We start from the raw sequence: 17,621 nt of genomic DNA on the forward strand, positions 1-17,621 counted from the left end.
ATTGAATGAAGGTCATATTGTATAAAACCTTAAATATTGCGACAGATATAATTAATTTAGCGAGCCTTTATTCAAAAGTGAGACTCCCACATTTATGGATGTGTTGTAATCCCTGATGATGGCCACTGGATGGCGCTAACAGATAATTGTAATCACTACTTCATATTCCGAAGCAGAGAGTGGCGGTGATGCACTTGAAACGCTGGTAACCAACCTCCATTCAAAACGAAGAAGAAGAGCAGCTACCTAGCAGCCACAACCCTCCTTCTGCTGGACCAAAATAGACAGTTGAAGGCTGAGCAGCTGACATCAACCAGAAATGGCTGCCACCGGAGTCCTTCCCTTCATAAGGGGGGTAGACCTGAGTGGAAACGACTTCAAAGTAAGGAATTAAAGCAATATTATTTGATTTTGGATCCGTTGCTGTTGAGCAACTAACACGTTAGCTCGTTAGCTAGCTAAAGCAAATCCAAGTTGGATCCCAAGAGCATAACGGCTAAAGCTTGAACACTAGCTTAGCTCAGCGTTGCTAGCACTGGGCGTTAGCCAGTTGTCAGATGTTTGACATGGACAAAGTAACAGTCTTGGGTCGGCCACAAACGTCGTGGCAGGCGGTTAATATAATTCTGTTTATGGGACTGAAGAGTACTTCTTTTGCTTGTTAGCGGTCACGTTATTCCGGGTTGTTTGGGATAACGTAGCCAGCTCTTATTTCAAACGTCACGTTAGCTAGCTAATTTAGCTTCTCTGTCGGCTAAGTTAACTCTGGCTGTCTGGGTCAGAGACATAAGCCCTGCGCCAGAACATGTCAGCGTTTAAGTTAGGAAAGGCCCCGACCAAAAGCAACAGCCTATTGTAATGTTTTAGTCAGAGGTGTGTTGAATGGTAATTGAAATCCAGTGTTGTCGTACTTGTAGGGGTTGACACACTTTTCGAGCTTATTTTGAGAGGCTGGAGAAGCAGCCCGGCTGGCAGTCGTGACAGCAGGGAAAATCTGACAAGTATTTGAACTGGCAGACTATTTGTGTGCTTATCGCTTATTGGAATGGGGGTATGAAAGTAGTTCAGATAAACTCCCTGGGAATATCTTGTTTATGTTAGTTGGTGAATGGCTTGTGATTCAAATCTAATTTCAGCTAATGTGGGGATGACATCATTTCCTCTGCTCAGTTGTTCCCCAAATCATAATGGCTGTGAGCTCATAGACCGGACTTAACAGCTGGCCAGATTACTGCTGCATTCTCTCATGGAGCTGATTTGTACATGACAGAAGTTGTCTGATTTGTGCTGTTCCACCCACACACAATAACAATGAAACCAACCCAACCAGTGTTGACAACTTTTAATGTTGTGTGTATTACTGCTTTTCCATACTTATAATGTTCAGAGACAAAACCGCTCACCTCACTGGCTGTAGGGACAGAACTGTTGTAATTGATTTGCTGGTCTTGTATTTACTGATTTCTGCTGGTTGCAGTCAAACATATCACAGAACAGATGTATTGTAAACCTACATGTAAGATTGTATTTTGACATTTCTGCTCAAATGATCTTATTTTTTAGGTGTCGCAATTCTCCAAACCCATATTCATTTTGACTTTTGATTTAAGGCACAGTGCAATCCATTTTAAACCTTTTTTTCAACACCAATGGCTATGCTGTTGTTGGACTGTCACATATGGAGTCGATGATATCAGCAGATAATTATAGATAGGGGTGTTGTACAACAATGGCTCAGCTTTATCTGGGTGGATTTTGCATGTTGGGGTTAGGTCAAATAATATTTGCCTTAAATTGCAACAGAAAAAAACACCATTCACTGATGCAACTATAAAAAAAAAAATAGATTAGAGAAAGATAGATTAAGTTATTTTCAAAATTTGGTTTCTCATATCTATCTGAGAAAACATTTTCCTCAAACAAGGATCTTTGAAATCGTGACACCCTCCAATTTCTTTTTTACGTTTTACAGGCAATGCCAGATGAGTTTTATTTATACCCTCCACCAACTCCATTGAAATTTAATGGTATTATAAAATGAGAGTATAGATGAATAAAGTCAGCATGGGTATTACTGATGCCAGAAGTTTCTCTCATTTTCTTCTTCCTTTTCTCCCAGCTCTAACCACCCATTGTCTTTTCCAGGGTGGATACTTCCCAGAGCATGTCAAGTGTATGAGCAGTCTGCGATGGCTGAAACTGAACAGGACAGGACTATGTTACCTCCCAGAGGAGCTGGCCTCTCTGCAGAAGCTGGTGAGACACTCAATTATTAGGCTGTCCTCACACCTCCAAATATGAAGGAATTTAATCTGACATAAATGTTGCTGTTACTCAGCATGCGTGTTATTTTTCTTCTCGAATGTTGCTTTGTTGTCCTCAAGCCTACCATCATAGTAGTGGTATTATTATCTTTATTGTCAGTAGTAATGGTGGTAGGTAATTTCATAACACTTGTGTCTGCTACCTGTTATTGCATTTGTGCTAATCGCCGATGAGTCATTGTTTACTATTTGCTTTAACTCGATGTGTGGGAAGCAGAGATTATCACATCTGCTGATTGGTGCACTTTACTGGTGAAACCTCCCCTGATTAAAAGCCCTTCTGTTATTCTCAATATCTGTGATGGGATTATCTGTTCCTAACATCAAAAGGTGTAGTGAGCAGGTCACGGCAAGAAGATGATCTGTGCCAGCATTGCTTGAGCTTAACAGGTGTAGGTAAATAAGATTAGTCTGCTGTTATGGCAAGGAGCCACAGCGTCTGGGAAGTGTTAAATTGAAACCTGCTTTCATTTGATCCTGTTTGTAGTTAGATTATTCTATTTATACACAACTGGGTATTAGTGCAAGCAGTACACTGCATGACCTTGTAGGGCATCTTTATGAGATTAAAGATGATTGTGTTTTTTTCCTGCTTTAGGAACATCTTTCAGTGAGTCACAACAGCCTGACCACTTTACATGGAGAGCTGTCCAGTTTACCAAACCTACGGGTAAGTGACACCCACATGTGTGAGAAAATGCATAGAAAGCCCATGCAGACCACACATGAGCAACGGCAATGCTAAATTGTTTGTTAGTACTTTTGATTTCAGTGGACTGCTTCGACTAATTCACATGAGTTTTATGATCAGCTTCTATTGAAACCAGTGTGTGGTATTAATGTCCTGAATTTGTTTCAATATGTGTGCAGGCGGTGGTGGCCAGAGCCAACAACTTGAAGAACTCTGGAGTCCCAGATGACATTTTTCAGCTAGATGACCTCTCTGTGCTGGTACCTAATAATCTTAAGCAGTCTCTCCTCTGCTTATTACACTCATGAAGGCTTTCTTGTAAATGTGTATTTACATGCGTTTTTCACTCTCTTAAGACAATGTCTTGATGCCAAAAAGTCAATAATCTGACATCCAAAACCCAACTGTCAACATTATGATCGCATGGAACCTTTTTGTAAGAACAAGCTGTATTTGCCTTGCGGCTGAACCAATTGGATGGCATTAAAAGCAAATTATATGTAGAAATCTAAATTGTTGTTGCATCAGTATGCATTGAAAAACATTTTATAGTCACATTGTAACTGTCTGAGTTGGAACTGAATCGCAACAGATCCCCACCCCAATCACCTTAGGAAACTTGTTTGTCCCAAAAAGCACAGTTGGTTGGAGTATACAGTATTTGTGACAAAAAACAGATCCTATTTTTCTGAACACTTCCTCCTTCATCTCCTTTTAGGACCTGAGCTACAATCAGCTGTCAGAGATCCCAAGGGACCTGGAGAACAGCAGGAACATGCTGGTGCTGAATCTGAGCCACAACAGCATCGACTCCATCCCCAACCAGCTGTTCATCAACCTGACGGACCTGCTGTACCTGGACCTGAGTGACAACAAGCTGGACAGCCTGCCGCCGCAGATGAGACGCCTGGTTCACCTGCAGACACTCATACTGAACAACAACCCGCTGATGCATGCCCAGCTGCGGTAAGAAGATACAGTTTTGTCAGGCATCAATCGAGGTGGTACGTTTATATTGAACAGAAAACAGCATTTAGTTACTGTAACTCTGCTCTAACTGTTGTTGTCGCCTGTGTGTGTGAGCAGCCAGCTGCCAGCTATGGTTGCATTACAGACTCTACACCTGAGGAACACCCAGAGGACCCAGAGCAACATGCCTACCAGTCTGGAGGGACTGACACATTTAGCAGGTAGCACACACACCCACCACTCATCCAGGGACCTGACACATTTTCCTTTTACTGTTACCTCTGGCACTCAGACCTGTGATACATTTTGTATAAATGTGTCACTTTGTTCAAATCCTCAAACTCTCTGTCTGGGGACTCGTACTTTTTACAAACTCACGTTACCTCTGTCCCTCCTGTCTGCGCCAGATGTCGACCTGTCATGTAATGACCTGACTCGGGTGCCAGAGTGCCTCTATTCACTAGGCAGTTTGAAGAGACTCAACCTGAGCAGTAATCAGATCTCAGAGCTGTCCCTCTGCATCGACCAGTGGACTCAGCTGGAGACACTGAACCTGAGCCGCAACCAGCTCACCTCACTGCCTGTAAGGACCCGAATAAATCTCTTTTTCATTTCCATTATTGACAAAGTTTTGTAGCTCGAGCTGTTGCAATGTGAACTGTCAACATGAAATTCTATTAAAGTTGTGTCACAAATCTGAGATGAATATCTCAAAACATTGGCTATTGAGAACAAAACTATCTTCATCTCAGAAACCCAGATAATATGTGCAGCTGATCAAATTTCTTGCTTGACTTATGTGTTGTTCTTCAAGTAGTTGTTTTGATGTATTTTCTTAAATCTTTAAGATCTTTAACATTGGGTGGTGTTTTTTTTTTCTTCCAGTCTGCAATCTGTAAGCTTTCCAAACTGAAGAAGCTATATGTAAACTCAAACAAACTGGACTTTGACGGGGTTCCACCAGGTGTCGGCAAACTGTCCAGCCTCACTGAGTTCATGGCGGCTAACAACAACCTGGAACTCATCCCCGAGGGACTCTGCAGGTAACACATGAGTAAACTTACAGATTCATGATATTGTGATGGATGAGCCACCAGCCAAAATCATATAATTGACATTCAGGGCAGATTTGCTAGTCTGAAACTGTTTTGAGATGCATCAATTGCATTTTTTTTATTTTCTGATTACCTGCCTAATCTTGATTTCTTAAAGGAACTGTAATTGACAACATACACCAACATTTTTTGTAGCCTTTAGTGTAAAACTCAATTGTATGTTCATAACATATTGTCTTTCTTGATAAGTCTTGATACTCGGTGCATCACTAATAATTTGAATTTTTTTACATCTCAGTTCCTGATTCTGTCATCAAATGTGCTTTTCTTCAAGGCTGGGCTGTATTTTGTAACCATACAATGTGAATATGTGGTTTTGTGTTGTTGTTGTCGTCAAGGTGTGGCAAGTTGAAGAAGCTGGTGCTGAACAAAAACCGCCTGGTAACGCTGCCGGAGGCCATCCACTTCTTGACTGATTTAGAGGTACAATGATCACTGAAATAATAACTTTTGTATACACATAATACTGCACTCAAACAGCATTTATAGTAGGTAAATAGTGGATTAATGTAGGTTTGATTGCTTTGCAGAAGTGTGAAAAAAGAAAGTAACCTTGGTATAACCTCCGTCATGGCTAGAGAGAACGCATATGACTAAAACGCAAATTATTTTATCCTAAATTTGATGTGTGATAAAGGGTAGAAATTAGATTAGGGTTAGATAAAATTTTCACCAAAAATATGGGAAAGAGAGAAAGAAAAGTTATAGTGTAAATAGTTAGTAAACAGTAAAACAAGAAAAAAGATTTAAATTACATGCAAGTCTCTGTAGGAATATTATATAATGATAATGCAAACAATTAAAAGGTAGGGTTCCGTAACATTATAATCTTTCATTTAATGCATATACTTGATTTAATATTGTTGTTATAAACCCAACAACTTTTACCCATGAATGGATATTTTTATAGGTTTTAGATGTGCGTGAGAACCCCAACCTGGTGATGCCTCCTAAACCAGTGGACAGAGGAGCAGAGTGGTACAACATCGACTTTTCCCTGCAGAACCAGCTCCGGCTGGCCGGGGCCTCACCTGCCACTGTAGCTGCTGCTGGAGGAGGTGTGTATGTGTAACTGTGTGAACTCTGCACAGGGCTGTAGTGGGAGATACCCTTTTGGTGCCTTTTTGTTGCCGTCAGTACAACTTGTGTACTATTTGAAGGAGTCACACTGTCTTATATGTGTCGATGTGTCCAGGAGCCAGCCCCCGAGATCCCCTGGCGAGGAAGATGAGGCTAAGAAGGCGGAAGGACTGTTCTCAGGACGATCAGGCCAAGCAGGTGCTGAAGGGCATGAGTGACGTCGCACAGGAGAAGAAGAATATGGAGGTGAGGCAAAATATGAGAAGTGATAATAGCCATGCAGGCAGGAAGAATAAAACAGGGCTGGTTTGTTTTCTGTTGACCAAGAAATCTGCTAATTCTGCAGGAGAATGGAGATTTGAAATATGCTGATTTAAAGATCCGACGCTGGGACAAAAGCCTGGAGAAACCTCAGCTGGACTACTCGGAGTACTTTATGGAGGACGTAGGGCAGGTAATGTGTGTGCGCGTGTGCTTATTTGTGCGTGCACTTTGTCCCTTCTCAGCTAAAACTAAAAATAAATAAAGTGCACGTGTTAAAAATCTTTTTTTTGGAAGATCATTTATACAAATGTATCTTTTGTATTTCTCCTTCCTGCAGGTTCCAGGTATATCAGTATATCAGATAGAAAACTTTATTCCCATCCAAGTGGATGAAACTTTCCACGGCAAGTTCTATGAGGCTGATTGCTACATCGTCCTTAAGGTAACACATCAAAGTTAAAAACTGTCAGGAGACAGTCATTACATACACTGTCCTAACACAAATTTGATTTCTGGCTATGACTGTACAATCTGTATGTGAAAATCTGTACTCCTCTCATCTTTCCCGCACTCCTCTTTGTGCATCTGCAGACCTTCCTGGACGACAACAGTGCCCTGAACTGGCAGATCTACTACTGGATTGGCCAGGAGGCCACTCTGGACAAGAAGGCCGGTGCTGCTATTCACGCCGTCAACCTCAGGAATTTCCTCGGTGCGGAGTGCAGGACCATACGGGAAGAGATGGGAGACGAAAGCGAGGAGTTCAGTGCCGTATGTAGAAACACACTGTTCATACAAGCAATTGTACTTGGTATACATACTTACAGTAAGGGGGAAAAAATGTTTTTGATACTTTATCTAATGTTGGTGTAAGGTAAATTCACAGTGATTCAAAATGGGTATTATTTTATTGGATGCAGCACAAAAAAAAATATCTACATACTTAACATACTACATCTGAATAATCTTCCTCTACATGCTGTTGCAATTGGCGGTTTTTGTTTTGCGTGCAGGTGTTTAACAATGAGATCTCGTACATTGAGGGAGGAACAGCCAGCGGATTCTACACTGTGGAGGACACAAACTATGCTCTCAGGTTGGCTGAAAGGAACCCTTTTTACAAAACACATCTTGTTGCATTTCCATTATTTTTCATTATCCCTTTGAGACCTATTTCTAATTGAATATTTTTTATATTTTGCTTTTTTCATGTTGACAATTTTGTTTTGAAAAGCTGGTTAAGTTTATGTGATGTTTTTCAAAATGTTGTCCGCTTCTTGCACCTTAATTAAACAATCTGTGTGATAAGCTATTGCATACGTGTTGGTCTGAAATCTTTTTGTGTGTTCATCAGGTTATACAGAGTTTACGGCAAGAAAAACATCAGACTGGAGTCTGTACCTGCGAAGGCCTCCTCCCTCGACCCTCGGTAAATCCCACACACCACCAGACTCACAGATTTCTGCTGCTTTCCATCTCTCTGTTTGACACAGTCACTGCCTTTACTTTGGCCCTGAGGCTGATTTGTTGCTCATTTGTTCCTACTGCTTGTTGGATATGTACACTGTGTCTCATTTAGTGTCAGACTTGGTCCATAACATCCTGTCTTTCTCTCTGGTAGCTATGTCTTCCTGTTGGACACAGGGCTGGAAATCTTTGTGTGGAGGGGAGGCAACGCCACCCTGAGCGGCACCACAAAGGCCCGGTGAGAACTTACACACTTTATTTCTGCCACTAGTAGAAAACAAACTTGTTGCCGATTCGGGCTGACAAATATAGCGATTTGAATCGGTGTTGCATGCACGTTGTTTTTCCATCTTTCAGGTTGTTCGCAGAAAAGATCAATAAGAATGAGCGTAAAGGGAAGGCAGAGATCACAACCATCATGCAGAACCAGGAGCCTCCAGGTTTCTGGGAGTCACTGGGAGGACAGCCAGAGGAGATCAAGAAACATGTACCAGATGACTTCTCTCCTGTCAGACCGAAACTCTACAAGGTGATTCTATTTAATAATCTTTATCTCGTCCTACGCTCTGTACCTGACCTCAGCACGATGTGAATGTTTCTGAATACTGTGGTGTAGGTGTAATGTAGATTGGTGCATGTCGTAGGAGGTGTGTTGGATGTTGAGCTTGTTTTTTTTTTTTTGTAAATGACCTGTAATCATGGGCTGTATGTGGGATAGGCTAAAAGCATTTGATGACTTATAAGTAACTGGATCACACAGGTTAAATTAGTTGACAGCCTCAACTGCTACAATGAATTCCACTGTAAAATGTTATAACAGAAAGCAGCGTCAAACAGGAAATCACAATTCATTTAAGTCTTCTCATTGTCCTGCAGGTGGGTTTGGGTCTGGGCTACCTGGAGCTGCCACAGATCAACTACAAGCTGTCAGTCGAGCACAAGGACCACAAGGTCAAACTGGACACCCTGCCAGAGATGAGACTGGTACGTTTATCAGCTGAACCTACATCCGTCTCACCGCCCTGTTTCCTGCCTCACTTCAACATATTTCCATCCCTCCCCTCAGCTGCAGACCCTACTGGACACAAAGTGCGTTTATATCCTGGACTGCTGGTCTGATGTGTTCATCTGGATCGGGAGGAAGTCTCCGCGTCTCGTTCGAGCCGCCGCCTTAAAACTGGGTCAGGAGATCTGCTCCATGCTGCACCGGCCCAAACACGCCCTCGTCACCCGCAACCTGGAGGGCACCGAGTGCCAGGTAGCATTTTAAATACCATTGCTTCAGATAAGGGATGTCATGAGTACTCGATTCAGTGTTGCCATTCCTCACTAATATGTCAAAGTTATTTTATTAAAGGTGCAGTCTGTAGTTTTTGTAAAGAAATTTCAATCGAAAGAGAAAAATCTTTGACAGACACAATCTTTTTTTGTATTTATTCATTTATTTATTTATTTATTTTCAATGCCTGACCTAACTAAATAAACGAACAGTAATGTTCATGACTGAATTAACAAACTGACCTTAAAGGACAACACAGTTTCATACTGGTTTACTTTGTTTACATTTGCCACTTTTCTAGCTTCTAACAGTGTTCTGGGGAACTCTGAGAAAAGCTTGTTTATACAGTTATGGAAAAAATAAATATGTCTGAGTTTGTATTATTACCTTATTAATATTAAAATTTAGCATACTTTAGTGCCCCTTTTTAATGCAGAGAGAGAAAAGAAAGATAAACGATGCTTGCACTCCCATTTGACTGTTTGCTGTGGGCAGAAAAAGGTTAGGACAGCAAAATCAATTTTAAAAATCAATAACGTCGACTTGCTTTACCTGCTCTCTTGTAACGATCTGTCTTCTGGGGATATATAAATACATTTAACTGGCCATTTGCAGCCTCGCGAATAGGCTGGACGTACAGACAGAGACACTTGTGGACAATTCTGCAGGAAGGGGAAAACAAAAACAATGTACTCAGTGTAAAGTTGCCATATAAATTGTTTATTTTACTCTCAGTGAAACAAATTTTATTGTGTATATCAAATCCAGTGCAGCGGGAAAGACACAGTGTAACTCGCTCTCTCTTCCTCAGGTGTTTAAGTCCAAGTTTAAGAACTGGGACGATGTGTTGAAGGTGGACTACACCAGAGCAGCTGAGACTGTACAACAGAAGGACAACCTACAGGGCAAGGTCAGTGATACGTGTGTGTGTGTGTGTGTGTGTGTGTGTGTGTGTGTGTGTGTGTGTGTGTGTGTGTGTTTGTGTGTGTGTTTTTGTTCCAGACAAAAATCTCACTGTTGACACTCTGATAGCGGGCTACCAGTCAAATTGTCCGAGACACCTGAAATGAGTCCAAACGTTCACAAAAAGGGGGCATTGTTCTCAAAGTATTCGTGCGTTTGAAGATAGGATTATCAGCTGCATTTTTTCCAGACCAGAAATGTCAGATAACAAGTCGGTCTGGAGGCCACACGAAAGCAAACATCTGCATTTTCTCTCCCAGGTGAAGAAAGACGCGGAGCAGAAGGACCAGATGAAAGCCGACCTCACGGCTCTCTTCCTTCCCAGGCAGCCCCCCATGCCTCTCACTGAGGTAACAACACACACAGTTACTCTTTTCCTCTACACTCACTGAAAAACTAAATCTGCTTTCAGCCTTCACCTCTTACATTATGGATCTGTTCTGTCTAGGCTGAACAGCTGATGGAGGAGTGGAATGAGGATCTGGATGGTATGGAAGGATTCGTGTTGGAGGGGAAGAAGTTTGCCCGCCTGCCTGAGGAGGAGTTCGGACACTTCCACACTCAGGACTGCTACGTCTTCCTCTGCAGGTGGGGGACGCTCTCCAGACCTCTTACAGGAGAGACGGGGCTCCGTTTGATTGATGTCTTTGTGTCAAAGAGAGTCACCGTCGTCCTCTAATCTCACTCTGCTTTCATAGATACTGGGTGCCTGTGGAGTATGAGGACGAGGAGAAGGAGAAGAAGGAGGGCGGAGGCAGAGGCGGAGGCGGAGGCGGAGGGGGAGGAGCAGCAGACGAGGAGGATGACAAACAGCCCGAGGAGGACTTCCAGTGCGTGGTGTACTTCTGGCAGGGCAGGCAGGCCTCCAACATGGGCTGGCTCACCTTCACCTTCTCCCTGCAGAAGAAGTTCGAGAGTCTGTTCCCTGGAAAACTGAAGGTACGGGGAGAGTCTGCACACATTATTTGACCCTCGATATACATGCTGTCATCGCAGTATGAGCCTGAACACTTCTTTCTCGCTCTTAGGTGGTACGTATGACCCAGCAGCAGGAGAACCTCAAGTTCCTGTCCCATTTCAAGAGGAAGTTCATCATCCACAAAGGGAAGAGGAAACAGAAGACCGACGCCGCTCAGCCCTCGCTCTACCACATACGCACCAATGGCAGCGCACTTTGCACCAGGTAGATATAGTTCTCTTATAAAACACACCAGTGTAGCTTTCTTTCCTCCAGAGAAGTCTCAGTGTTCCCCCCTCCCCCAGTACCTTTTTTTTGAAACATTTGTTTTATCTTTCATCTCTCTTTTAGGACCATCCAGATCGGAACAGACTCCAGCAATCTCAACTCAGAGTTTTGCTTCATCCTCAAGGTTGTGCTTATTATGTTTTACACAAGATAACAGTAATTTGTCCCACCACAGATTTCCTCCTGTCTCGTTCTACTTTTATTAAGAGTCTTCTCTTTTTGATCTCTGTAACTGTGTGTGTGTTCTGCAGGTACCGTTTGAGAGCACAGACAATCAGGGCATCGTGTACACCTGGGTGGGCAGAGCTGCCGACCCCGACGAAGCCAAACTGGCCGAGGACATCATGAACTGCATGTTCGATGACACGTACAGTAAACAGGTAAATGTGCATCTTTTTGTAGTAATATTCTAACATTCATGTCTATTTTTACTTTTCTCAGTCTGAGTGCAACTTGAATTATTAACAAATGCGTTTATAACTACTACTTCAGCTATTCCACTAAAGTGTATTAGGGAGCATTTTTCAAGTAGCTGCACTGATAAGTTGAAACGCCGAGCAAAAAACAAGGGCACTGGCCACTATCCTCTCTATAAAGAGTGTATATGATCAGATGAAGCATCTGCGCAGTTGCTTTTTTTGCATGAAATGTATTTCGTCAAACTGATCACCTTTGTCGCCTAGGTGATTAACGAGGGGGAGGAGCCAGAGAACTTCTTCTGGGTGGGGATTGGTTCTCAGAAGCAGTACGACGAAGATGCAGATTACATGAAACACGCTCGGCTCTTCAGGTGAGTGAAGTCACTGTAGTGCGACTCGTCGTGTTGAACCCGTCTGTCCTCCTCTCCTCTTTGTCCACATGTTCACTTCCTCCTCCTGCCTCTCTCTCCCTCAGGTGTTCCAATGAGAAGGGTTATTTCTCCGTGTCAGAGAAGTGCTCAGACTTCTGTCAGGACGACTTGGCCGATGATGACATCATGTTGCTGGACAACGGCCACGAGGTACTAACCGATCACAGACTTGTTCCAACAGAGACGGTGGAATCAGACAGATATGATTTTATTAATGACTTTTTTGTGCTTCCTTGTTTCCCCTCAGGTGTACATGTGGGTCGGTACTCAGACCAGCCAGGTGGAGATCAAACTCAGTCTCAAAGCCTGTCAGGTTAGTTGGCAACCACCGTTTGTGTGTACGTGTCTGTGCGTTTTGATGTGATATACTTACCTCCACATCTTACTCATCCCTCTGCAGGTTTACATCCAGCACATGCGCTCCAAGGACGCCGAACACCCCAGGAAGCTTCGACTGGTGCGCAAGGGAAACGAGCCTCACTGCTTCACACGCTGCTTCCACGCCTGGGGCGCTTTCAAAACTCCCCCCGCATAGACAAACGCACAGAAATGCTCACAGATACGTCAAATGTACTCGCTGCCATATAAGTTTCTACCAGTCAGATGATGATGATGTCTTTGCCTAACTCGGCTTTACCTGAGCTTCAATCCCTTCCCCTCATCCCGCTCGCCGCTGCTGCTCAACAGCCTCTTGACCAACATGTTACTGTCAGTCTGCCTGCAAAAACAGAAAAACCTGGACAGATATCTTACAATGGGTGAACGCTCTTCTGGTCAAGAAGCTGTTGGCCGTTTTCCTGTCATCAGTAAATTATCGCCTTTTTCTACAAAGCTGGATGAAAGAAGAGAATTATGTTTTGCGATGAAATATGACTATGGTGTACAGAGGCTTTATAAAAAATACCCAAAGGGAGGTGAATCCCCCAACATATCGATCTGCTCTGCTGCTTTCACGTGGCTTGCGCTGCATGGTCAGTAATATTCAGTGGAGGAGGGTTAAGCGCTCATTACTGCAGCCGGCGCTCCTCCATGCTTGGTGCCATTTTGCGCAGCTCATCTGAAGCATTTCGAGTCGGATACAAGTTTAATTTTACAGTTTGTATCATTTTCTTTTCATCATTGAGGGACTGAACAGCACTATAATTGTTTTTCTGAGGAATGTCGGTTTATACATATATTTTTCTGTCGATTCTACGTGGTATGTTTGTGTGTTCTCCCCCATGCGCCTACATTGAACCGGGGGCTTCCCCTTTACTGTCTGTTCAGTCACTGTGCTCACCTCCTCTAACTCGGCTGCTGATCGGGTGCAAAGAGAAACCTTTCTGTTTCAATCTAACATGATATGATTGTCATACAAAGACGCTTTGTTTAGCAATTGCTTTGCCATGTGAAAGTTTAACGTTAGTTGCGTTTGGCCAAAGAACTCTTGAGCGGAGGTCGGGGTGGGGGAGCTTGTGAGACAGTTTTTTTTGTTTGTTTTTTTTTTATGTTAAAGTTTAAGGACGGATGTTTTAAATGTGCAATCAGCAGAGCCCAGGAGATACAGGAACTAAATATGACTGTGCTTCTACATTACAGGCTGCATTCAACTAGTCAAAATGTTTATTTTTGCTTTTCTAGAAGTCTCTTTCCAAAATGTGGTGTAACCATCCTTGAACGAGTGAACGCATGACGTTTAAAATGAGACATTTTTAGTTTGGATGTTGAGTTTTAAAGTGTCGCCTTCTTTTTTGAATACGTTTCCTGTTTTGGAAGAAAATTCTTTATCAGCAAATTTTAATGGGAGATCTTTTGCACCATACGAGAGACGTAATAAATATTGTGACCTCTGGTTCCACTGATCTGATATCAGTCGTGTGTTTGCGTGGTTGACAGATGAGTTATGTTTAACCAGTGGTGGATCAGTTCAACAGGACTGCTGCAGGACTTCTTGTGATCACATGACCTGTGCGGCGTGCAGGCATCAGTCCAAGATATCTGCGTGTTCTCAAACGGCTGCAACAACTGCCATCATTTTGTTTCTTCATACTTTATTTTGTGGGGTGAATCGTATGCCTGGTAGAGTGTCTGAATCCTACACGCATAATGTATGTGTGTATATGAATATGTGCACATGCTCCTGATGCCACCTGCAGATGCTTTATTTATGTATTTTATATAAAAATAAAATTTCACATCACACGTTCTGTCACCTGGACTCTTTTCACTCTTTTGCCATTTTACATGTTAAGGTACTCCAAACACACTTTGGGTTTTTGGTGTTGAGCTGCAGTGGAGCATCACCAGACTCAATATATTAATCCACTATACTGATAGAAGGAGGACGATGTCCCGCCCTAACAGGACGTAACGAGATGGCAATCTAGAACAATATGTAAACACTACTGTAAAACAAAAACCTTCAACTACATTTTCATTTATAGTTGTTGAAGCTTTGTGATGAGTCTTGCATATTACACCTAATAACTCTGCAGTACAAAGCCCTGAGTGTGAAAACAATTCAGCATTTTAAGGGGGATGTCTCTATGAATTGTCTCTGGTATGAATTGTGGGTAATGCAGTCTGACCCTTCTTAGATCCATTCTTGTGTAGTCGTAGAAGAGCACCAGGATCACACAGTCTGTCATGTTCCTGAAGTATTTCCATGATACCCATGGTAAACAATTAATATGAGTGCGATGCTACGTCACTGGAGTTCCCTCGACTCTCAATCCAAACCACACAGCAGCCAAGTCCCAATAGAGAGAGTAAATAATTTTATTAACATTCACAATTCTTCATCAGCCAAAAACGCTAAACGACCCGATTAAAATCCTACACACAACTGAACGACAAAGTAGAAACAAATTCATCTTAATTGTGGAATTAAAAAGGTAAATTGTGCCAGCTGTAGCATCAAAGGGTTAATTATCTGTGTGTCAACCAGAGCACCAAAAAGAAGCTAACACAAAAGTAAAAAAGCATTAACATGTTTCCTACCTGTTGAGCTACATTAGTTAATAGTGAGGTCCCTTTTTTCTTATATATTTTGTTTTTATGTGAGGTGATCGGAAAAAGCTTGAATACTGAGCAGTTTTTAGGCTACGACAGGTTCTACTTCTACCGTTGTACTATCATCGGCTCGCTGTTGTAAACCTGTCTGCTGTAAACCTAGGTATAGATAACTGTATATAGTTTTGTTTTTACACAGTAAAACTTTTTTTAAAAAAGGGGTTAAAAACACTGGTGATGAGAAAGCTCTGCGTCTAACCAATATTACCCAGAATGCACCAATTCACAGACCCCCCCCCCCCAAAAAAAAAATAAGACATCTCTCCTGGGTGCATCGTAGTACACAGTACATTACACTTCACCATTCAGATTCACTTTTGCTTCCCTTGCCACACTTCCCTGAGTTCCGCCAAAACAAATGTCTGTGTGAGATGATGTGACGTTAACAGAGGAGGGAGGATTTAACCACTTGTCATTTCACCACATCCCTCACCTTCATCCACTTATTCCTCTCCTCATCTGCTCTGATTTAACCAGACTAGAGCACAAAACAAGGATAAAATCTAACTTTGATGCCAAAACGCTTATCTAAATTCACTACAGGTGCGTCGTACCATTAGACCTCCGTGTTCCACTCCCACCTCCTCCTCACGTCACGCAAGGCCCAGTTTTGCATTTTTGTGTGTGTGTGATGGAAACAGAATTAAGAGTTTATGGATGTACTCCCAACCTAGGCCATGCATTCAGCAATAAACATCTCTCAAAAAAGTGTCAAAAATACCTCTCTACCTGCTCTAGTCCTAAATACACAGTACCACCTTCGCCTCCCCTCTTCACCAGCTGGGTCCCTTTTAAAAATCAAGTGAATTCTCCTCTTGTGTCCCCCTGTTCCATTTGTAAAACATCTTTTACTTTCTTCAAAAGCCATACAAAACATATTTTAATAAAGCACCTTCATTATCCCAGCACTCAGTTTTTTTTTCTTCTTTACCAAGAGTTTAAACAGAGAGCTTCTTGATGTGCTTGTTTTGCCTCACTTATTTTTGAAAACAGTTGATTTACGCACCGCCTCGCACAGGAGGCTGGGTAAGGCGATTCAACTGCCTTTAATGGCACCTACAAGGGAGAAGGGTTACAAATGCTACAGCCTTCAATACTCAAAATACTTCATTTACTCTCTAGAATGCTTCCTTTCAGTCTCTGCTGGATCTCCTCGGTTCATAAACACAGCTCACTCGCAGGGCTGTGGTGGAACAATCCAGCACATCCACGAGAGGAATCACCGAGCACATTTGGCGACTGCCGCTTCCAGTTCCAACTGTGTGGAAACCTCAGACCGATCCCAGTGCGCCACAAATCTGTGGATAGAATTGTAAAAAAAAAAAAAAAAAAAACCCACAGAAACGTCACGGGGAGTCTCCTTCGCAGAATGTAGAGGGGGGGGGGGCCGAGGAGGAACGATCTCATGGGAGCGTTGAGCCAGATGACAGAAATTTCAGTTCAGGTCCATCCAGGCGCTACGCTGTGCTCAGTAGGCTGTCTCTGTCTCCGAGTGGGAGGCAACGTCATGTTTCCAAAGTGGTTATAGGAGACGAAGATTTTGTTCCTCCAGCGGGAGGAATCACAACCAGAGTCTTTGCTGTTGTATTCTGTCCTCTAGGTTTGTGCCGGGCTGACAGGAGAGTGCAGAGGGATTGGCTGGGGGGCTCCACAGTGGGCAGATGGCACAGAGATGTTTGTGGTCCAGCACTGAAATCCAGTCCATCCAGACCACCTGAGCCCCTCCCTGTGATACTGCAATCAGAGGACAGGATGAGGAAAAAGAGAAAAAACACAGAGTGTCAGAGAGAGCAAAGCAGGTAGTAGGTGAACAGTGACACCAGAATCACCCTGATCCGACTGTAGCTTTATGCTAACACTTAGCACAATGAAGTAGAAGTACAGAATGTGCAGAAGAAGTGTATTATCTATAGTTCCAGATGGTTCCAGCAGAGAGCAGCAGAGAGTTGTGGAACTGAAGGTGTTGACAAACAGACGGAGCAGCAGAGACACCAGCAACCACTACCTCCTGATTTATGACTGCTGTGAGTTCAGACAGTCATGCAGCTAAATGGATGAGAGCACTTAGAGCAGAGCACCACAAACTTATAACTGCACGCAGAGTAAATCTCCCACATTTCACTGCATTTAATGATTGATACTTCCTTGGTTTTTGTCTCAAAACCAAGCTACATCTGTGATGATAATCTCCTTTTTTCCCCAGTTGTCCTGTTCTCTTTTTCTTGAACAACTCTTTTATGAAGAGAGCACGCTGGTTACATGTGCTGTGTAAAAGCTATGATCTGTATCAAACCTCGCAGTAAAGGTTAACTCTGCTCCAAG

General features: G+C 42.8%; 2 protein-coding genes across 2 annotated transcripts in view; one reads left to right on the forward strand and one right to left on the reverse strand.

Annotated features, from left to right (window-relative positions):
* The first annotated feature begins 157 nt into the window (after positions 1-157).
* Positions 158-14,434, forward strand: flii (FLII actin remodeling protein). Its single transcript, XM_037089447.1, has 31 exons — positions 158-382; positions 2,146-2,256; positions 2,923-2,994; positions 3,195-3,275; positions 3,734-3,981; positions 4,102-4,205; positions 4,392-4,567; positions 4,870-5,027; positions 5,438-5,522; positions 6,010-6,157; positions 6,295-6,425; positions 6,526-6,633; positions 6,781-6,885; positions 7,035-7,214; positions 7,457-7,539; positions 7,798-7,872; positions 8,065-8,148; positions 8,268-8,439; positions 8,787-8,894; positions 8,977-9,168; positions 10,001-10,099; positions 10,413-10,502; positions 10,601-10,740; positions 10,851-11,091; positions 11,181-11,335; positions 11,462-11,522; positions 11,650-11,778; positions 12,082-12,188; positions 12,293-12,398; positions 12,496-12,561; positions 12,649-14,434. Exons 1-31 carry the CDS (start codon positions 320-322, stop codon positions 12,781-12,783), a joined length of 3,813 nt encoding a protein of 1,270 aa, XP_036945342.1. The 5' UTR covers positions 158-319; the 3' UTR covers positions 12,784-14,434.
* Positions 14,435-14,981: 547 nt separating this feature from the next.
* llgl1 (LLGL scribble cell polarity complex component 1) overlaps positions 14,982-17,621 on the reverse strand; it is a 32,765-nt gene continuing 30,125 nt past the window's right edge. The window contains exon 24 of the mRNA XM_037088822.1: positions 14,982-17,033. The gene's annotated coding sequence lies outside the window, so the exon portion shown is untranslated. The remainder of the gene's footprint in view (positions 17,034-17,621) is intronic.

This window comes from Acanthopagrus latus, chromosome 23, assembly GCF_904848185.1.
Source record: "Acanthopagrus latus isolate v.2019 chromosome 23, fAcaLat1.1, whole genome shotgun sequence".
Classification (NCBI taxonomy): Eukaryota; Metazoa; Chordata; class Actinopteri; order Spariformes; family Sparidae; genus Acanthopagrus; species Acanthopagrus latus.